At 43.3% G+C, this 21,269-nt stretch overlaps 4 protein-coding genes across 6 annotated transcripts in view, besides 2 other annotated features; 1 reads left to right on the top strand and 3 right to left on the bottom strand.

Moving 5' to 3' along the window:
• The first annotated feature begins 667 nt into the window (after positions 1-667).
• On the top strand, positions 668-9,524 carry Ppcs (Phosphopantothenoylcysteine synthetase). Of its 3 annotated transcripts, none has more exons than NM_169848.3 (5): positions 668-1,443; positions 2,654-3,097; positions 6,305-6,490; positions 6,560-6,697; positions 6,935-9,524. In NM_169848.3, exons 1-5 carry the CDS (start codon positions 1,318-1,320, stop codon positions 6,980-6,982), a joined length of 942 nt encoding a protein of 313 aa, NP_732401.1. In that variant the 5' UTR covers positions 668-1,317; the 3' UTR covers positions 6,983-9,524. The 3 variants fall into 2 exon arrangements, with proteins under 3 accessions (NP_732401.1, NP_650784.3, NP_001303433.1); NM_001316504.1 differs by having other exon boundaries at positions 6,935-7,582.
• A 189-nt stretch (positions 9,525-9,713) lies between these two features.
• Positions 9,714-11,453: a mobile genetic element.
• Positions 11,442-13,420, bottom strand: Cyp12a4 (Cytochrome P450 12a4). The gene is made up of 4 exons (NM_142526.4): positions 13,298-13,420; positions 12,646-13,136; positions 12,138-12,585; positions 11,442-12,076 (listed from the first exon to the last, which is right to left on the bottom strand). Exons 1-4 carry the CDS (start codon positions 13,367-13,369, stop codon positions 11,477-11,479), a joined length of 1,611 nt encoding a protein of 536 aa, NP_650783.2. The 5' UTR covers positions 13,370-13,420; the 3' UTR covers positions 11,442-11,476.
• Positions 13,421-13,873: 453 nt separating this feature from the next.
• Cyp12a5 (Cytochrome P450 12a5) lies at positions 13,874-15,930 on the bottom strand. Its single transcript, NM_142525.4, has 4 exons — positions 15,822-15,930; positions 15,198-15,688; positions 14,698-15,145; positions 13,874-14,645 (listed from the first exon to the last, which is right to left on the bottom strand). Exons 1-4 carry the CDS (start codon positions 15,891-15,893, stop codon positions 14,046-14,048), a joined length of 1,611 nt encoding a protein of 536 aa, NP_650782.1. The 5' UTR covers positions 15,894-15,930; the 3' UTR covers positions 13,874-14,045.
• Positions 15,931-16,648: 718 nt separating this feature from the next.
• Positions 16,649-21,269, bottom strand: part of CG6040 (uncharacterized protein) — a 34,969-nt gene continuing 30,348 nt past the window's right edge. Inside the window, exons 4-8 of the mRNA NM_142524.4 lie at positions 18,864-19,541; positions 18,619-18,764; positions 18,414-18,551; positions 17,590-18,356; positions 16,649-17,528 (exon numbers count right to left, since the gene is read on the bottom strand). Coding sequence (NP_650781.2) covers positions 17,117-17,528; positions 17,590-18,356; positions 18,414-18,551; positions 18,619-18,764; positions 18,864-19,541 — 2,141 coding nt within the window. The 3' untranslated portion in view covers positions 16,649-17,116. The remainder of the gene's footprint in view (positions 17,529-17,589; positions 18,357-18,413; positions 18,552-18,618; positions 18,765-18,863; positions 19,542-21,269) is intronic.
• Positions 19,816-19,913: a mobile genetic element.

The following is a 21,269-nucleotide window of genomic DNA, read 5'->3' as shown; positions in this document are numbered from 1 at the left end:
TCTTTCACAGCTGCTTAAGACTCTGTGGTTTTCAAAATACTGGAATTATTTAATGGATTATAAATGAATAAGCAATTTAAAAATAACCAAAACATGTTATCTGACTTGATTCATTTTGAGTTTTATTGGATATAAATCTTCACAAGCCTTGTTTACACTTAACACACTCAGGTAAGCCATTAAATTAAAAATAGCCACACAAAGAACGAGTTACACACCCAATAAAATGCAGTAGTATAAGGTATTTTTGGAGTTAACAATTACATTGCTTTTATTTGTTATGCATTTATTCTTTCTTAACCCTAAAATAAAAAAGGTTTCCCTTTAAAAATTGAAATAATTTGTTTTCGTACAGGTATTTATAGCTCAAATTTGAATTTGAATTAGGCGCGTTTTCTTAATTAACAACACTGAAATAATATCTAAAGCGCAGCCAACTTTGCTCAGATAGCTCATGGGTACCACAAGACTAAGAACTAGTTCACAAATATGAATATTCAACAAAAACACCTTCTGGCTGACAGATAACTAGGCAGAAGTGGTGGTCTTTCTTACTTATTAGCTAAATGAAACCTTTGTATAGCTTCCTTAGAACGATACATGAAAAACTTAATCTTGACAAGCAACAAGTTTGCTGCATGCGCCGGAACCAGTCAGCAATGCCTCCAATTCGTCCCTGTCCAACACTGCAATCAGCTGTTACCTGGCCAACGCGTTTTTTTTTTTTGGCCTGCACTTTGAACCCCGAGGTTTCGTGCGAATAAAGATACGGATTTGAGTGCGCCTGTCCACATTCCCGCTCGTCCCGCTCCGCCATCCATCGCTGCCTATCGCATTTTCGGTTCAGAATCCCGCGGACCTTGCTGCCGTGCACATCGCATCGCATTTCCACAGCTGCGTTTTTCAGCATTTTCGTTCGCTCTCTCTCTCTCCGGTTTTTCAGAGCGCTCCGTTCCGCTCTCCCGCTCGCGCGCGCTCCCCTTAACGGTTCCATTGATAAGCAGCGCCACCCGCAGCCCCTGCCCCGCCCCCCTGCCACGCATATTCCGCCCTTCGCATTTCGGAAACTGCAAAAAAAAACCAAACCAAAGCAAAGCAAAAGCAAATCAATCAATTAAGATAGTACGCCGAATAGTGCAGTGCGTGTGTTAATTAATTTTGGTTGCCATTTCGCACATTCTGTATTTATTAATTGGCAGTGCATAGCTTCCGGCGGAAGAGGGCAACTTTCCGTTCATTTTCGAGCTTCCGTTTGTCGGCCAATTAGCAGCAGGTCGACAAAGAAAAAGCAAAAACAAGCGTAAAGGATAAGCCAACATGACGCACTGGGAGGACTTCTACAACACGCACCTGCCGCCCGCGGACTTCGAGGACAATCGCTCCCTGCTCAAGGAGTTCTGCGAACGGCACAACAAGCTCCAGAATCGCATCGTCCTCGTCACGGTGAGCTGGGATGATCCAAATCCGAATTAGGATTAGGATTAGCGCTAAATAACCACTGTACTCCGTTAATTAACTGCCCAAGCTGGTGAAAGCTTTCATGGTTGAGCCGAGCGCCTGGGGCATTAAAAACAAATGTGTAAAGTGTGGAAGTGAATAAATTTAAATTGGCTAGAACAAAGTTCGTAAATGTTAAACACATGCAGGGGCGCATGCATAAACAATTAGCATTTTGTGAATGGAGAAAACAAAAGTTGTTAAGTGTTTTTTTAACATACTTTAAAAAACCAAAATCACCTTTTTTTTGTTAGTTTTTAATTTAACATTTTAGAAATTTAATCTTAGTTAAGTTTCACTTTAAGTTAAGTTTTCCACTTTAAAATGCTGCTATGCGTAAATAATATATATTGCAAATATCTGCAAGTCTTGCAAATACTTGATTCGCCTCCTAAAGCTCAAAGTTAAATATGAAATTATGTGGGTCAACTGGTGTTTATTCACTGGGGCCAGCTTAATCCGAACATGATTTACGCAAATAGTTAACAACGAGGCACATTAGTTTCTCTCTATAAGATTTATGGTCAACTTGCTGATTTATCTGCCTGATTTGAATAACTAAATGCTGCCAAATATCTTGGATTTGTTCTAAGTCATTGGATTTTACATGAAAGGGACTTGGTTATTCTAATTTGTTTTATAAGAAATTATTGTAATGATTTGCACAAAACTGTTATTGTGCCTATAAGAAAGGATGTTAAAGGGGAGAAAATACATAAGAAGATACAAAACAAGAGAAAACTAGTCGAGTTACTCGGCTGTCAGACACCCAGTACTAAGAAGAACATCAAAAATTTATATTTGATATTAGTAAAAATGGTTAGAATCTGCATATCTAAACTTAATTTTGCAGATCTGGTAGTTACCAGGATCACAGCGTTCATACGGACAGAAATACGGACAAATGGACGGACATAGATTTCAGCGATTCTAGTATGCCCTTTCAACTCTACGAGTAAAGGGTATAACCACCACGAGCATTTAACCCCAGTTTTTGAACATGAAAATTTAATAGAGAATAGAATTTAAAAGTTGCTTTAATTGCAACATAACGATTAGGAAACAGAATAATCAATATTAAATAGGAGCAAAGAAAAAATACCAAAATGAACCAAAATATTTTCTAAAAGAACCCTAATTTGTTCAACATTTCCAGTCCGGTGGCACCACAGTTCCCCTGGAGCACAATACGGTGCGGTTTGTGGACAATTTTAGTGCTGGAACGCGTGGCTCCGCCTCGGCGGAATACTTCCTCGACCACGACTATGCCGTGATTTTCATGCATCGCCACAAGTCGCTGGAGCCCTTCACGCGCCACTTCACCGGCCAGCAGTTCTTCGACATGCTGGACATTGCGGACAACAGCCAGAGTTCGACGATAGCCATCAAACCGGATTCGGTGGACGTGTTTGCTCCGGTGCTGGCCAAATACAAGATAGCCCGCGAAACGCAGATGATCCTGTACGTGAACTTCACCAGCGTGGTGGACTACATGTGGCTGCTCCGCGCCGCCTGCGAGTGCCTGGCCGCCTTCGAGGAGCGAGCCGTGCTCTACCTAGCCGCAGCCGTATCCGATTTCTACATACCCGAGGACATGATGGTAAGATGAGACTACGGACGATGCCGGATGAGGCGGGTGGGCGGTCATGTGGGAAATCTCGTAATTGATTGCGCTCCTCACTGCGACGAGTGCGGAATGAGTGAGTGGAAATTGGTTTTTATCGATTCCCAAAGCTGCACTGCGGCAAATTAAGGATGTAGTACTTAAAAGTAAGGCCATGGCATAGTGATTGTGAATTCGTATCGATTTTCAAAGCAGCAACTACTAGTTGACATTGCAAAAGCGTCAATCATTTTGATCCTGATTTTGCTGATGCATGGAATGTATGTATGTATAATGCACTTTAAAGCACCATTTCCTGGCAGTGTGTTTCTAGTTGTTTTCGCTACCCTTGTGCCTGGTGCTCCTTCCGATTCCCGGTCGCTGTGCAAGTCCCCGGTCTGTGACACATTTCCTCTCCACATTATTGACGTTCGACTGGGCTAAGTCAACTATGGCTGCTGCTGCTGCTCCTCCAGTTCCTCTCTAGCTTCCTCCAATTCCATCCACTGGCCAGCAGGAGCCTTATCACAGGCTGTCAGTGTCACTCACGCTGGCCTTGTGGCCTTGTCCGCCAGCAGCCTTAACATTGTCATCGTATAATTTGATTTGCATAATTTTGCTTGTTAGCGTGTTTCTGTTCTACGCTTCACTTGATTCCCGCCACACCCTCCGCCCATCTAGTGCCTTTCTAGTCTCCTTTTTCACCTTTCGCTTTCATCCAGCCCTCTGTGGCGTGGGTGGTGTTTACCTGTCAGGAGCCCATCCTCCACCGTCTGTCAGCTGACTTGTTGGCGCAGCAGCAAAAGGCTTTCAAGTGCATCAAATGTCCATTGGCGGGGCGTGAATGGCTCCGCATGTCAGCCCTCCTTATTTACCTGCCCGTTTTGCATTTGCATACCACATCCCACATGCATTTTATTCGAGTGCACAGTCGAGGTCAAAGTTATAGCACTTCAATGCCAGGGGGAATCTCCTCGGTTCTAAATCATTTTCTAAAGTTTTCCGCCAGTTTTTAAAGCTTTGCCAGTTTAAATGCGATTTAGAAATGCAAAATATGCTGGAAAGTATGCTTGGGAAATTTTTGACATTTAATTTAAGAATATTGAAGGAGTATTTTTTTTGGTAGAACACAACTACAATCTGTTTAGACCAACAAATTTAATCCATCGACCTGATGTTTTCACACAGTCCGTATTCCACTTTCGTGGATGCCACCGCCAGCCATGTGAGCCTGATTCTGATTCCGATTCCGATTCCGAGCATCGCCGTGGCATTTCCTACGCCTTGTTTCCGCTCAGCTCGTGCATTTTCCGTTTAACTTTTTTTTTTGCTCAAGAAAATCCCCACCCACTTTGTCGCTACCTGAACATGTGTCTATCTGCACGTGTGCCTTGGCCACAAATCGTCCGTTCGCTTGATTAAATTGTTAGTTGCTCTCACGGCACATTGCCTTGGGTGAAATGCGGAATATGCCGAAAATGGCGCAAATGGCCTGTTGATGTTTATGCACGTGTCTAGTCAAATTTATGCGCATATTTGGCATCATCTTTGAGTGCTGCTCGGAGCCTTTCCCCGTTGGCAATACGATTTTCCCACAATCGATTGGAATTTGCATAATAATCTCTCTGGCGCTGTTATAAATAAAAGCATTCAAGCTCGATGCATCGAAACTGAAGGGCGCTCAAGTGGTTTTTCGAGTGATTTCAAGGACTGCCTGCCTGGCTCAAAAGTAGGCAACTAAAATCTATTTTCCAACATTAGCTGGTCGACAGAGTTTCTTGGAAAATTGAAAACTCATTCCCAGAGATTGGGTCGCCCTCTCGTTAGCCTTAAAGCCAAGGTCAGCTGCCATACTGAATTTTAACAAGTCAAACCGCAGCCCAGACACGTTTGCCAAGCCAATTGGCAAAGTTTGTCGCTGCTTACATACATAGCAATGAGTTTATATACTGTATATATACTGTATATACTACTTTCGAGATGATACTAAAAATTGAATTTCACAATCGCATCAACGCGACGCACACGCCTTCCAGAAAACATGGCCTAAAAGCCTTTACAAATTTATGCAACGGAAGTGGAGCGGGGAAGAAGGCAACTTGCTTTACAATTTGAATTAATTCCGGGCCCGGGGCGGTATATACTCTGGTTGAACCGAATGTAAATTGTACTCGTAATAAGTAAAAACAAACAGAAAATTAAAAGAGTAAACTAAGCGGAGGCAAACGAAAACCGAGAGCAGGACAAAAGGCAACGTGCCGAAATCCGCAAATCAAATCAAAAGATTTTACAAGAGCACGCATCAACGCACATTCATAGTGTAGTTGAATTCTTTTGGGAGGGAAAAGCGGCCAAGCTGGAAAAGCAAGAAAAACAAATTCAATGTCAACAGCTGCTAGCATTTCCCACTGAGCTCCACGACCCAAAAAAAAAACTTTCCCCAAAAGCTTAAAGTTTCCATCGCATTTCGCATTTCCTTTCGCTTTTCGTTGTCAACTTAGTGCCTTGAGCTACATTTTTCATTTCTCCTCGCCCAATGTCCCGGCTACTTAGGCATGTCCGTCCGCCTGTCCGTTTGTGTGTCCGTTCGCCAGTCCACCTGTCCGCCAGTCCGACCGCATTGTCCGGCTATGCCCGCTTTTGTGTGCCGGATAAATGAGGCTGGTCAGCAAGCTTAGAGCAGCTTACGGCGTTGCCCAGCTAATGAGAACAGACGGGAAGCACTCAACAAGTTGCTGGGCTGGCCCACATGGCGTATGAGAAATATTTTTAGCAAGGCTTTAAAAAGAACCTTGCCCAGGATGTGCAGCCAGGCACATTTGTCGTTAGCTCATTACGGCTGAGTTATGCTTTCAATTAGTTGTAATTCATATGCCACGTGGCGGCAACAAAAAAGAAGCGAATAAATACGGGGGAGAAAAAAAAGTGAAAGCTGAAAGACAGCCCTGGCCTTTCATTTCGCTGTTTGTCTGCGTATTTTGCAAGGACGCTTTGCTGCCCGAGTATGCGTGCGAGTGTCTGTGTGTGCTGCATTGTGTGTGTGCGCTCGTCCTCTCCATTTAAGAGGATGTTGCCGCGTTGGCTTTTGTGGGCAACGAACCAGCCAACCGCCGAAGCAATCCCATGCCATCGCATCACATCGCGTATACGCAACGTGGTCCCATCATTCCATTAAAACACTAACCGCTGTCAACGGATTTTCAGCCCACCCACAAAATGCAATCAGGAGATGGAGCGCCGACGATTTCGCTGCAGCTGGTGCCAAAAATGCTGGCCCCCCTCGCCAGTTTGTGGGTCCCGCACGCCTTTGTGGTGTCCTTTAAACTGGAAACGGACGAGAGCCTATTGATTGTGAAGGCACGTGACAGTCTCAACAAATACAAGCACAAGGTGAGCTAACTTGCAGCCGGCCAGGAAACACCTAATATGAATTCTAATTTCTTCCGCGTCATCATCCAGCTGGTCATTGCCAATGTGCTGCAGACACGCAAGCATCGCGTGGTGTTCGTCACGCCCACAGATTCCTACGAGCTGCATTTGACTCGCGAACAGACGCTGCAAGGACTCGAGATCGAGGAGCCCATCGTGGCCGATGTGGTAAGTGAATAAGTGCCATAACAACTCAAATGTGTCCGTTTCGTTTCGTGCTTAAATGTGCATTAAAACAGAGCAAGTGAAAGTCGGGTAAATTCAATTGGTGTTTTTAAATATTTAAGAAGGTTTTTGATGTAACTATTCTAACTATTGAAATAAGCTTGCCTATTATGGTTAAAAAGAATGTTCTGATACCATGAACTATTCACCATTTGCCTGCCTTTATTGTTTTTTTTTTAGGTGCAAAAGCACGGCGAGTTCATCAGTAACGCTCAACAGCGCCAATGACCGTTGTCGATGCGCCGGAGGCCACAGACGCAGCATCAGCAGCACCACCACCAACAACTGGCCACCGGTGACGAGGACGAGGATGGCGGCGATCTTGATCGGGATCCATATTGCGTGACCAGCTCGCATTATTGCCGTGTTCTGAATCCGGGCACGCCAGGCTTTGCCCGCAAATATTGAGCAGGTTATAGTCCATAGTGTATACTGGCATGTGGATGACAGACATTTACATTCGATTCATCCTTGCCCTTGGACTTTGAGTTCCCGCCACAATTTAGCTATCTATTTATGGTCGCGCCTCATAATTGAGGTGGCACCGCTCCATTAGTCCATTATCCTGTTGTTATTATTATTTTGGTATTAGTTAATGTATTGGCCCTATTGTTGTCCTGAGAAATGATGTCACTTGTATGTATCCGCCATTCCCTTGGCTCCTTTTCTTATCTTCCTTTGTCTGCCGGCACGTTTATGTCATCGAGTATACGCAGCGTGTTGCGCAGACATCAATAAGCGATTTTGATTTATGTTTGTGACAGAGCTTATGATGCTTATACATTTAATGAAGCATCGATCGATCCGGCGAACTGGAATTTAAATCCCACAACACGTGTGTTTTGATATCCTTAAATCGAAATAGCGACAGAGTGCATGCAATCGCAATTTGCCGGACGTTGTGTCCCTGGACAACTGGTGCTGTGTGTCAGTGGCAGGCGACGCGACAATTGATTTGCTGTTTTGCATATATGGGGTGGAAAAGAGTGGCAGCTTTGCCCGTCTAATGTCCTTGTCGGTTTAAATTTATGGCGGCCCAAGCCTTGGCGCCTGTCTATCCGAAGCAGGTCAAGTGCCACCGTGCCAAAGGTCAGCTTAAAGCACCTCAAATTGAGTTTGAAAGCGGCGTAGCGAAAGCTAATTAACATCCCACACTCACACAGGCACTGAGTTATTTCTTGGCCAGGCTGAGATAGACTGGCGCTGGGCATGGGTTTCCACATCCGTAACTTCAGGGTCCTTTGCGGACGGCAGCCTTTCCACATTTTTATTGCATGTTATGTCGTTGCCACACGCCCGTCGGCCATAAGCTCCATGCCGCCCGCCTAAACGAACCTCTGGCGAAGGGTTGGCGGTGGATTTGTATCCTCCTTTCATGGAGTTGTAACCACTTCCGTCCCGCCCGCATTTGTGGTTTAATTTTTCCAGCCCACAACTATGCAGTGCTTTGTGTGTGGCCGGCAGTTTTGTTTTCGTTCGTTCTGTGGGCTGGGCAAAAAAAAAAATTCACATTTCTTTCTGACGTCGGCTTTTTGTGGGTTTTGCTGGGATGGTTGGCTGGGTCTCTGCGTTGTTGGTGCCTGCATCAAATTAAATTTTATTGCGCTCGCACGCACCGCAAACACCGGCCTGGGAACAGATACCGAACATGGGAAACAATCACACATGTGGCTTAGGATTTAAGCCAGGCTCCGCATTTCCTTCGTTTTCACTTTCCTGTTGCTCGGTTTTTATGGCCTCGCCTACCTTAGTGTGCACCCACATATCAAGATACCCCCCCCATGTGTACTTCTCCCCGCGTATCGATTGTGCATTAAAGTATAAACATAAAAATTCAGTTTGCCAACATGAGTTGCGTACAATAAAATATGTATAACTAGCCAAGTGTGCGAACAAGATGGCAGCTGCGAATGGATGGTATTTGCTTTTACTGGCAAATGGTGTTTTTCTTTCTCAATGAGTACTAAGAGAGAATACTTAAGCATGCCAACCATAAATAAGCTACTTAAATACCAAATAAGTTTTCGAAACATACATGTAAATTCGAGAAGAACCTCTCCATATCCGTAACTTAGGACTGCATTTGATGAAAAGGTCAGTCCCTGATAAATTCTTAGTGAAATTCAAGATTTATTAAACCTAAGTACATGAAAGAATTTCAATAAAACAGAAAATCAAAAGTTCAACAACTCTTCAAGTCATCTACATATATGAAATCTATTCTCTATACATACAATACATGTACTATATTATCCAAGAGGGGAATAAAACCAAGTGAACCAATTCGTTAAAGTTTCAATATCCAATTTGGACCAACCGATAAGAACAAAATTAGAAAAAAATACAAACAAGCTATAATTAATGACGAATATATATATATATATATATGTATATGTGTATATCTCGATGTATACCTTTAAATATAAAACGAAACAAAGGAATTTCCATTGAATATTTACTCTCTACAAGCATTTTGCCCTCTAAGCTAGATACATAACTATTTTATTGTTGAAAACGAAAACAACTAAATCCAATTGTACGCAATGCAGTTTTGGTCACTGCACCTGCCCTCTTTCTTACCGGAATCCATGAGCTGTTTAACTGTAAAACTGTTGTAAAATGTTTACCAAAAAATGTACCATATGCCGTACTAAGGTCTAGTATCCATATACATATACATCTACAAAGATACATCAATATATATATATTTGAATGTGTATTAAACTGGAAATGAAATAGCTTTAAATGTATAGACAAACGAGTGTGTGTTTCATTTACTAATGGGATTGGGAAACATGCGACTTTTAAACCATAGTAATTATTTACATACAGTTGCATTAACTCTTAAATTTAAGACACATTAATATGATTTTTGTGCTTTCAGCTTTCTTATCATTAAATGCTTCGTTGCCTTAGAACTATTATGGACTGGCTCAATGGTATCACAACAATTTACCATACAGAGGTGGTCAAAAGTATTTTCACAACGCACAATATTTGCAAACTTTAACTTCTTTTTGTTATATTTCTTCTTGTTGTTGTCCGATTTGCCTGAAATAGTTCTTATCGCTTAGCTTGATCTATGCAGAAGGTAGTCGAAAAGAAATACGAAAGATAACGATAAGATAAGATGATAAAGTTCATAGTACAAAGCTTAAAGCAAAAGAAAATATGCATGCAAGTTGTCAATAGTATTTTCACATGTTTATTGCGCTTCAAAAGTATTTTTTTTAATTTAGTAAATTTCAGCTTAACATCTAATTTCAACATAAGAATTTCTTTATTTTATATAAATACAATACTAATATTTTGTAACACCACCTTTGGCATCAATAACTGCTTGAAGTCTTTTTGGTATTGACCTTACCAAAGTTTGTGCAAATTCTAATGTCAATTTGGACCAAATCTCCGCTATTTCAATGATGGCTCCCTCTCGTTTTCTATTTTTATCAATAGTTCGTTGGTTTTTAATAAAAGCCCAAACGTTTTCAATGATATTAAGGTCTGGGCTTTGGGGGGGCCACGGAAGAACCGCCAGATTAAGGTCGTTTAAAAATTTTGTTGGTATCCTACCCTTATGGCATGGAGCATTGTCCTGCTGAAGAATCCATTCAGTAGTTGGAAAAAGTCTATTTCCAGACGTAAAAGCATGGTTGTTTAAGATAAGAAGGTATCCGTTCTGATTTAAAGTTCCTTTTATCGGTACCAAGTCTCCGAATCCATAATAGGAAAGACATCCCCAAAACATGACTGTGCCCCCACCAAATCTATTGGTTGGCTGGGCTGCCAAATGCTTTTGATTATTTTTCAAATGCATAAAATGCTTGCTGTATGACCCCTGGTACTGAAATGCAGACTCATCAGTCCATAAAATATTAAACCAAAAGTCAAGAGGCTTCTTAACATATTCCAACGCAAATCGAAGACGTTTTGTTTTGTTGGTTGGTGTGATCTCAATCGTTTTGCGAACAACGTATGTCTTAAAATCAGCTTCTTTTAGCCTGCGACGAATTGTAGAACTACTAACTTGTTTGCCAATTGTATTTTTTGATTCTAAGGCAATTTTTACCGGACTGGCACTAGGATTCTTCGCCACAACTCCAAGTATTTGCCTGCATTGCCTTTGGTCCAGCACAGGTTTTCGGCCTGATCTTTTTTTATTTTTTAATGTGCCAACTGTATCAAACTTTTTTATTAAGTAGTAGACAGTTCTACGCGAAATTTGATATATTTCAGCTATTTTGGCCGCAGGTGTACCGGCTTTAAACCTAGCAACAATACCAGCCCGGGCCTCAACTGTTAACTCTTTTGTTTTGGGCATTTTATTTAATAACTGTAATAGGAAAATGATTAAATCTAATTTTTATTCAATAATTTAAATGTATTTAAGCAAACAAACCGGCACTTGTCACTCTAAACCAATCACTGAAGAAGAAATTGCGTTGTGAAAATAATTGTGATGCGACGAAACCGTGTGCAAATACTTCTGACAACTGATAAAGATCTCTTCATTTGCCTCTTCCTTGCGCATAGGAACAGTTATTTTTTCAATTCTTCTTTCATCTGACTCTGCATAGGTTTGAATTTGCAAAAGCAAAAGTTTTTTTGCATTTCACCTCCCCCCACTTGCTGCACAAGCAACTGTTTGTGACCCATGCACAAAAATGCACTTTGTGAAAATAATTTTGACCATGACTGTATATCGCTTTTAATATCTATAGGTTAGTTTGGTAAATCGATGAATTTAAACTTGAGCGGAATGTTTGGCAAGTTGATCAATGCAGATCGGAACGCATTCTCCGTGGGATAATTGAACTCCACGTTGAAATTGCGAATGAGACGAGCGGTACCCAATTCCAGTTCCATTTCCACAATGCGTTTGCCCACGCACATCCGTGGTCCAAATCCGAAGGGCAGAAATACGAATGGATTCGTTGACTTCAGTTCATTTGCCGGACACTTCGATTCCGAGTCCTTGGGACTTCGCAGCCAGCGTTCCGGCAGGAACTCAGATGCCTGTGGGAAGTACTCATCCCTGGTCAGGGCATTCAGGGGAACAATGTTCACGTAAGTTCCAGCTGGCACTCGGTATCCACTGAGGACAGCATCTCTGGCAAGGACGCGAGCATTTCCCACAATCAGGGGATGCAATCGCTGGGATTCCTTTATGCAGGCACGCAAATAGGGAACGTTCTTCATCGATGCTTCAGTGAATTCGGAATTCTTGTTGGGCAGCACCTTCATCACCTCCTCCCTGAGCCTGGCCTGCTTCTCGGGATTCTTGGCAAGGCACAGCAATAGTGCTGTAAAGGTGCTCGATGTCTGGAATGCAGGATGTTGAATTACACGACGCCTTCTTAAGATCGTACTACCAATAACTCACCGTATCAACTCCTGCCATTAGCATATCCATGGCCATAACAGTGGCCACCTTTCTGTCTACCTTCAGCAGTTTCTCGAGCACACTTTGTTCATTCTCCGGACGCACCACGCCCTCCTTGGCCTCCTTATCCAGCCGTTCTATAGCCTCATCAACGTAGGCCAGAGTTACTTCCTGAATACCATCCAAAGCTCGCATCAATCGCTTCAACTTGGGAGTTTTAATGTAGCGCCAGGGCGAGGGCTTCATTTCCAGATCAATGGATACTATAAAGAACTCATCCAGGTAGTGGAAAAGCTTGAGGGCCTCGCTTTCCTTATTTGAGTTCTTGAGCAAACCCAGTTGCTTATCCAGGGCCACCACGGATACGGATTCCAAGGTCCAGCGGTTGATGGTGTCTATGAAGTCGTCGGGAGCCTCAAGAGTATCGGGATCTCTCAGTTCGAGAATGCTGTCGAGAAAATTGGTTATCTTCGGTGTATGAATTACTATTCTTGTGAAAGTATCTTACCGCTGAACAAACTCCTGGTTGACTTGCGACATCTTCTTGTAATACAATCGCACATTTTTTGGCTGCATAAGCACGGGATTAACGACGGTTCTAAAGTCGCCCCATGGCTTGCCCTGCGTCGGAATGACGCCCATGACGCCCTGGTAGAAGTCCTTCCTGTACTCCTCGCGGTGGTAGAGCAATGTATAGTTGCCTGGACGATTGGGCCACACACCCTCGTTGCGAAATACCACCTCGAAGTCCTGGGGATTGTGGGTGCTTAGGAATGGTGGGTTACCCATAATACCTGGCATAAAGAATATATCGCCGTAGTCCTGTCTCATCGCCTCAAACATCTCCATCAGTTCCATGTTCTTGTATTTCCCACCCGGCATGGACATTTTCATCGACAATGCCCACATGTTGAGTCGAGGGATCTGCTCAAATGGCTTAGCCTGCAGCCATTCCGAATCCTCTCTAGCTTCTGCAGTCGCCACATTAGTTTGCCAGCGCTGGTAATATAGTTTATTGATATAAATATATAGTAATATTTTGAAGTACTCCGTATGCTGAGCAATTAAACAACAAAATAAACATATGAAGCAAAACCAGCTCTTGATAAACGGGCTTATAGTTCCTAGATTAGTTGTTTATATTAAATACAAGTATTCACCTTTTGAGTGGCGAGCGAGAGAGTCGCTTTTTGCGACTGAATTAATGATAGAGCACTGCGAACTTTTAGCATTTTTGCGATGATTAGAACTTTTCCGGCTCACCGCCCAAACAAAACTGTGAAACGAGAGTTCGTTCTACTGGCTTTAAATCCTAAGGCCGCGCGAGCTTTGCCGCTTAATTGGTTGATAAGAGCACACAAACAGAGAGATAGCGACCCCACAGACAACGGGCATATAAACAGGTTCCAGAGAGCTTATTTGGTAGTTTATAAAAAAAAAACATTTATTCAATTAATAATTGAGCAAAGAGTTCGTTAGTTTTTAATCAAATTTAAAAGGATAGAGCAAGTATGTAGAATTAATAACTGTTAAATTAACATGTTTAAATGGAACTTTATAACAATAGAACAAACACAAATAACATGGCCGTTAACCCTTTCATATCGGTCAGTGTCAATGCCAGCAATTTTTTTTTCACCATGACTATTAATAATAATTTCATGCTGGGGAAATGTATGGCCATAGCTACATTCTCTCTAGATATTCATTAGTAAAATTTCAAAGCCTTTTATTTTGAAATCTGTGCAATAGTTATATTTAAAATATTTTCATCTTTTATTTGTAATATTTGCAAACAGAGGGACTTATAAACATTTCATTGCAATGATGTATATATGTAGAAAAAGCATTCGTTTAACAATACTTATTATCTTATCACAACAGATATCTAATATATTGTAAAACGTATTAGTTGGGCACATCTGTAAACTTAAACTTGAGTGGTATATTGGGCAGGTTGATCAGAGCGGAGCGAAAAGCGTTCTTTGTGGAATGGTTGAACTCCACGTTGAAATTGCGAATCAGACGAGCGGTACCCAATTCCAGTTCCATTTCCACGATGCGTTTGCCCACGCACATCCGTGGTCCAAAGCCGAAGGGCAGAAATACGAATGGATTCTTGGTCTTCAGATCGTTGGCCGGGCACTTTCCGGCAGAATCGCTGGCGTTTCGCAGCCATCTCTCCGGCAGGAACTCCGTGGGCTTTGGGAAGTACTCCTCGCTGTACAGGGAATTTATGGGAATCATGGACACAATCGTGCCAGCTGGTACCCGATAACCACTAATTACAGAATCCCTAGTCAGTCCGCGGGCATTTCCAATTACAAGAGGGTAGACACGCTGGGATTCCTTTATGCAGGCACGCAGATAGGGAACGTTCTTCATCGAAGCTTCCGTAAACTCGGAATCCTTGTTGGGCAGCACCTTCATAACCTCCTCCCTGAGCCGGGCCTGCTTCTCCGGATTCTTGGCGAGGCACAGCAAGAGAGCCGTAAAGGTGCTCGAAGTCTGGATGGCAGCAAATATATTATACACTCCATAAATTTGTATGATCACTTACAGTATCCACTCCCGCCATGAGCATATCCATGGCCATAACGGTGGCAACTTTCTTGTCAACCTTCAGTAGTTTCTCGAGGACACTCTGTTCATGTTCCGGACGGACCACACCTTCTTTGGCTTCCTTCTCCAAGCGTTCGATCGCCTCATCCACGTACTTTAGAGTAACTTCCTGAACACTATCCATTGTTCTGAGCATTTTCTTCAGCAGTGGTGTCTTGAAATATCTCCAGAGAGAGGGCTTCATCTCCAGATCGGCCGAGTGCAAGAAGAACTCGTCCAGGTACTTGAAGAGCTTGGTTGCTTCGCTGTTCTTCCCCGATTCCCTAAGTAGACCTAGCTGCTTATCCAGGGCCACCACGGATACGGATTCTAGAGTCCAGCGGTTAATGGTTTCCAAGAAATTGCCAGGCACCTCCTGAGTGCTGGCATCCCTTATTTCTTTAATGCTAATGTAAAATATTTAAATGCAGAAAATTGAGAAATGTTTTATGTTCTTACAGCTCCACAAATTCCTGGTTAACCTGCGACATCTTTTTGAAGTACAATCTCACATTCTTGGGCTGCATCAGCACGGGATTCACAATGGATCGAAAGTCTCCCCAGGATTTTCCCTGCGAGGGAATGATCCCTTGAACACCATCGAAAAAGTCCTTTCTGTAAACCGTTCGATGATATCGCAGTATATCACTGCCCGGTCTGAATGGCCACACACCTTCGTTGCGGAAAACCACCTCAAAGTCCTTTGGGTTGTGTGTCATCACTAAGCCATCCCTTCCCATCATTCCGGGCAAAAAGATTATGTTTCCGTAATCCTGGCGCAAGGCATCAATCATTTCCATCATCTCCAAGTTCTTGTATTTCCCACCGGGCAGTGCGCTTTTGGCGAATAAGGACAAGATATTTGCCTTCGGAATCTCTTCGAAGGGCTTGGCCTGCAGCCATTCCGGATCGTTTCTGATCTCAGCTGTTGGCACATTTGTCTGCCAACGCTGGAAAATGATCCAATCAAGAGTTATGTATTTTTCATGTAAACATAAACATATACACATTATTGTATATTCTCATTTCAATTTATTCGTAAATTGCCACTGTTTTTATACCAAAACCTTATTATTTGTTTACCTGTTGACTTGCAGAGAAGACGATGGGTTTTTGCGACTGAAGTATATTAAGTGCGATACGCCCTTTCAACATTTTGCACGCTGCCTAATTCACGGTCAAAGTGAAACTACTCATACCAGTTGTTCGTTTTATAAGCTTTATATTTCTGTGGGGCCGGGCGAGCTTTACTATACATTTGAGGAAAACAGCAACCTAAAAGATACTTTGGAAGAGAAAGAGAGCAACGAACAGGTTCGCGTGTATTTGAGAATTGCTAACGAAAACATATGGCAAACATTCGGTCATTAAAATATACATATGTATATTTCTGGGAATTAGTACCGACTAGAATATACCTTTTCTTTAAGATATATCTTTAATAGATAGGAACTAAGCATTAAATAGTGGTGGAGAATTAAAAAAAAGATCGACAAGTGCATAATATATGCATATTACATATGTAATAAATATCGACATATGTGGTATGACCATTAATATCATAGTTTTTCTGACACATGATAGTTAAAGCCCACTATCGAAAATACCCATAGTTATTTGAATCGAATAATAAGTATTATCGCTGATGGGATTGGTCAAATTTATTGGCATAGGTTCAAAACAATTGTTCGAAAGAGAGTAAGTTATCGAGCGAATATTTTATCTAATCAGCTGTTTTCTTGACGCCAATTCAGCTGACAAACAATTTTCAATTGCAAAATTTAAGTTTATAAGTATAAAAAATTGCATCAGAAAATTTGAACATTCGATCGCTGATTATGCGAGGTACGTATTTTCTTTGAAGCGAAATATGATTATCTTTATTCTGAAGAATAAAAGCTCTGGGTTTTAGTTTTCCATTTATTTATTTAGACTGTATTTTATTTATGTTTACCATATATGCATGTATGTATTTGTTCAAACACCAAAAAGTTTAGTTTTGCTAATCAAATTGTTGGCATACCCATAGATAGTTGCCATCTTATGAAGTATACAACTTTTCGTCCTCGAATAGTGATATATAAATATTCGTTTAGATTAATGACTTAACAATAGATTACTAATAAATTAGAGTTGCACAAATCGTTTGAGTTTGCATTCGTTAAGCATATTTTTACATGACAATTTCCGCGCGAAACAATTTGGCACGCTGGGCAAAGATATAGATATATGTATGTACGTATAGTATGTTTTTATGGAGCAATTCAGAAGATATTATTCGTTGACTCTAAGGACTAAGTGTCTATGACAGTTTCGTATATTATTTAAATGATAATTCCTTTAGCATTGAGCAGGCTTAACTAGCAGACTGAGTGGAACTAATCCTGGCTGGCAGATCCATTCATCTGCTGGTAGTTGCACACGATCTTTGCTGCATCGTTCATCATCTTGGCCGTGGAGCGGACGAGGAACATCAAATGACACTCGTCGTAAACGGTCAGCTCGACCCGGGTACGCACCAATCCGTGCAGAACGGTGGCCCTCTCCAAATCCAGCCAGCGCTGAAGGTCTAGCTCCCGCTCCTTAGCGGATCCGGTGAGCGCCACATCCGAAGGGCCCCACAGTACGAACTCCAGCACAGCCTTCGCCTTGGACAGGGACTCGGCTCGCTCCTGCTGCAGAATGTCCGCCAGGATGGGCGTGATCTTTGTTGCGGGCAGCATGTCGGTCAAGGCCGAGTGGGCACATTTACAGAGCGTACCCATGGGCTCGTCGTCGTCATTGTTGTTTCTAAATGGGCAAAGCGATTATCAGTAAGATTTATAAGTTTTAGAGTTTGATCCCAACTCACCCCTGCAGCACACAGAGTCGCGCCTGGGCGTCCTTGTTGTCCATGTCCTTGGACAGCACCACATTGGACAGACTGAGCGGCGTCTCCTCGATCGCCTTGGCCTGCAGATTCTTCATTCCGTTGACCAGCTGCAGCATGATGAAGGCCACCTCCCGCGTCATCACATCATCGAATGCAGGCATGGCATTTGCATTCGTTGATCCATCTTCTGCGCCCATCGAATTGGCCGAGGATTCTTCGTTCAGTGTACTTAGATTCTGCACCGAGACTACATTCCTTAGATTGCCAGCAATTAAACCATTTCCATCCTTCAGGCCACTGAGATTTGGAATCGAGCCGCGGAAATTGAAGTTGCTCTTGTCCAGCACCTGCGACTTGCCCTTGAGTATTGATCCGATCGATTGTAGGGTCTCCAGCTGCAAACGGGGCAACACCGAGATGGTGGCCTGCAGCAGGGTCACCTCCGTCGAGGGCATCAGCGGCAGTTGATAGCTGGGCACCAGGTCACAGAATTCGGTCACCGGATTGAGCACATCGCTCACTCCGCCCGACAGCTGGCTGAGTTCCCCAGCCACGCCGCCCAGTTGGTTGCAGTCGGCCGACAGGGCCAAGGTCACCGGCGAGGAGCTCCACAGGGCGGCATGGAAGGCCTTCTTGCCCACCACAAAGGCTTGGGTTCCCTCCAAAATGGTAAAGTCCTCGTAGCGCAAGTTGATGGCATTGGCCAGCGGACGCAAGGCGGCCGGCACCACTGGAGTTTGCTGAAGCTGATTAGGAATATAATTAGTTTAGTTGTTTTAAATTATTAGTATGTGTATTCCCACCTGATCTAGCACCTGGGCGAGGGCCTCGTGATTGGCCACCACCACGGCGGTGTAGTTATCCTCAATGGTCTTGTGCACGACACTGCGTCCCTTGCGCATGCGCAAACGATTCGTGGCCTTGCTGCGGTTCTTGTTAGCCTATGAAAGTAAACGTTTTTAATAAGTTTTTATTTCTTGCTGTAGTTATTGTTAAGATTGAATTCACCTGTGGCATGCCCCAAACGCTGTCGTTGATGTCCGTGGCCACATCGCCGCCCGCCTCGCTACCGTAATAGCTGTACGGAGCATAGATATCGAACTCGCCCACCTCACTGCCCGCATAAGAGGCGGAGATGATGCGTGGAATGTTGGCTAAAAGTGAAAGTGGAGGTATTAGGTATTAGTTACAATAAACTTTTAGTGCTCAATGTTCGTATGAGGTTTTTTTCTAGCAAGGATCTTATAACCTACCCAAGCTGTTGTTCAATCCGTAGTTTCGCACCGGTCCATACTCGCTGCGCGAATAACTGGCAATGGAGGCCGTGTCCGAGTAGATATTGTTACGTCTCGTGGCCTGGGTCAATCTCTGGCCAGCCACGGACAGATCGATGTTGCTGCGCGTTGGCGGCGGAGGAGGAGTCGATGTGGAGGGCGTGGGTGTGGTATTTCCATTGGCAGCTGGCGGTGTCGGAGAACCCATCTTCACGAACTCGTACATGTTCTCATAGTCGCGCTTGTCCTTCAGATAGCTATCGATGGTGCTGTTGATCTTGCGGACTGAATCCTTGAGACTGCTGCGCTGGGCAGCATCCGCTGCATCCATGGATCGCTGCTCGAAGATCTCCAGTTTGCTGGAGATCGACATCTTCGGCTCGCTTTTCTTTTGGGGTATACGCTCAAAGGTGCTGGTCCTGCTGTTGGCAGTCGATGCGGACTTTCCTGCCTCCTGACCACTGCTGCTGCTGTTGGCATTGGTCTTACCCATCGTCTTGCCCTGATCCGTGGCTACATTGTCACCGTTTGACGAGCAAATGGAGATAGTGTCGGTGAGGACTCCACGCTTGCGCACCAGTTCCAGTTGGGCCTCCCTTTCCCGCATGCTGGCCGTGCGCTCCGGCTTTCTGGGCGCAATCGATGAGCGGATTTCACCTGTGAAGCATAGAAAATTTGAAATTTAGTTAAGTGAGATGCATTGCTACCAGTCTAAGTAATTAATAACTAATCAAATCGAATGGGTGCGGGACCGAGTGCAGGACATGCAGTCAAAACCTGCAGGTGAAGTCAAGCACCCCGGTGTGCCACTCATAACGGAGGATAGAGAAGACAAACAATCAGAAAAAGGCAAGTGCCTAAAATAATACATTTAATTTAAATAATAAACAAAGCAAAAAAAATATATATATTTAAATTGAGTACAAAAATTCTTCCACCCATACAAATTTTATGCATACAGAAAATGACCTGCTCCAGGGTAGCAAAACACTCGGATATTTTTTATTGCCGCAAGTAGAGTGTTAAAAAGTGTCAGTGGCTTTCTGCATTTTTCTGGTTTGCTGGCATCCAAGAATTGCGGAAAATCCGGCTCCACCCTCGTATTTCTACACCTGGGGGCCAAGTAGTTAGACAACCTGTGAGTACTAATTGCGATTTTGACCCACATTCGTGCCAAATTACAATTCGCATGGTGCTGCTGCTGCTGCTGCTGCTGCTGCTGGTGGTCAGCTTGAATGAGGTTGCTCTCGGATCTGGGTCTTTCTGGCGCTCTTCACCGTCCTCGATATCTAACAAATGGCTTCAGGTTGGGGTCTGGAATATAGCTTTAATAGCACGACAAGGTTCCAGGTGCCAGTTGCAGCGGCAGGTGTAACAAGTTCTCGCCGCATTCGCTTTGACCGCAAAGTGTCAGGCCAAAAGAAATGGGTCTCTGGTCCGCCAGTCTGGCAGTTTCACCATTTGGTTCTTTCCACCGACCAACTATCCACCATCAACATGTGGTTGGGTTACCTCATTGGTTCGGCCTGGCTTATTTTCGTTTCGATTTTTTTTATTTTTTTTTTTTGCGCTCATCTGGCAAACTATTTTGCTCTCTGGCTTGGCCACTTAACCCAGTTCGAGCCGGCTCATCACACTCGTTTGGATGCGGCGGATATGGTCATAAGTGGCGTACCTGTACCTGTATCCGTACTACGCTGAATGTATTTGTTTGTTCGCCCGTTATATTGATTAAAATGCGTAACTTGTTCTGCGTTTGGGTTTTGGGTTCTACTTTCCGAGGAGTTGCTGGCACAGCTTTTACCATTTACGGCAATTTTATTCGTGTTCTTGTTTTTCGACTCTCGCGTTTCGTATTTGTGGCTGCAATTGAAGTCAACAAGTTGGCAGAAGGAAGTGGGTGAAGTGGCCGAAACCCTTCAGACCCACATATTGTACATGTACGATACATACGATACATGAGCTGGCTGTGTTTTGAAGGTCGCCCAATTTCTGGGCGCTGTCAGTGAACGTGATTTGCTTACGCTTTCTTTTGGAATGCGATCACAATGGCCGGGAGAAATGGATGCGGGAAAAGGGGACACATATGTATGTATGTCGCCCACAGCTCATGGAATCGTGTCAATGGGAACGAGATTGAAATTGACTTCATGATTGGCGGAATTCCGCTTACTCATTATGCAGGAATCTCAGTGCTCTAAAACCAAAAAAAAATGTGTGCGAATAAAAGGCTTATTTGGTCTACATTTAGACCATTATGGCAAATTGGCCAAAGACTTTAATTTATCCTATTTAACTGAATTAAAAACCCTTTTAATCAAAGATAGTTTTACTAGGAATACCTTTACTTTTAAAATGTTTAATTCTAACCTGGCTTAATCATTA

Source organism: Drosophila melanogaster, chromosome 3R (genome assembly GCF_000001215.4).
Source record: "Drosophila melanogaster chromosome 3R".
NCBI lineage: Eukaryota > Metazoa > Arthropoda > Insecta > Diptera > Drosophilidae > Drosophila > Drosophila melanogaster.
Note: the sequence above shows the minus strand (reverse complement) of the source record. Positions and strands in the feature narration are given on the sequence as shown.

Coding starts and splice junctions, on each gene's coding strand:
- Cyp12a5 (NM_142525.4), bottom strand. CDS start 15,893: ATGTTGAAAGGGCGTATCGCACTTAATATACTTCAGTCGCAAAAACCC. Junction 15,146..15,197: donor AACCAGGAATTTGTGGAGCT/GTAAGAACATAA, acceptor ATTTTACATTAG/CATTAAAGAAATAAGGGATG. Junction 14,646..14,697: donor TCATGGCGGGAGTGGATACT/GTAAGTGATCAT, acceptor GCTGCCATCCAG/ACTTCGAGCACCTTTACGGC.
- Ppcs (NM_169848.3), top strand. CDS start 1,318: ATGACGCACTGGGAGGACTTCTACAACACGCACCTGCCGCCCGCGGAC. Junction 3,098..6,304: donor ACATACCCGAGGACATGATG/GTAAGATGAGAC, acceptor ACGGATTTTCAG/CCCACCCACAAAATGCAATC. Junction 6,491..6,559: donor TCAACAAATACAAGCACAAG/GTGAGCTAACTT, acceptor GTCATCATCCAG/CTGGTCATTGCCAATGTGCT.
- Cyp12a4 (NM_142526.4), bottom strand. CDS start 13,369: ATGCTAAAAGTTCGCAGTGCTCTATCATTAATTCAGTCGCAAAAAGCG. Junction 12,586..12,645: donor AACCAGGAGTTTGTTCAGCG/GTAAGATACTTT, acceptor TTTTCTCGACAG/CATTCTCGAACTGAGAGATC. Junction 12,077..12,137: donor TAATGGCAGGAGTTGATACG/GTGAGTTATTGG, acceptor CCTGCATTCCAG/ACATCGAGCACCTTTACAGC.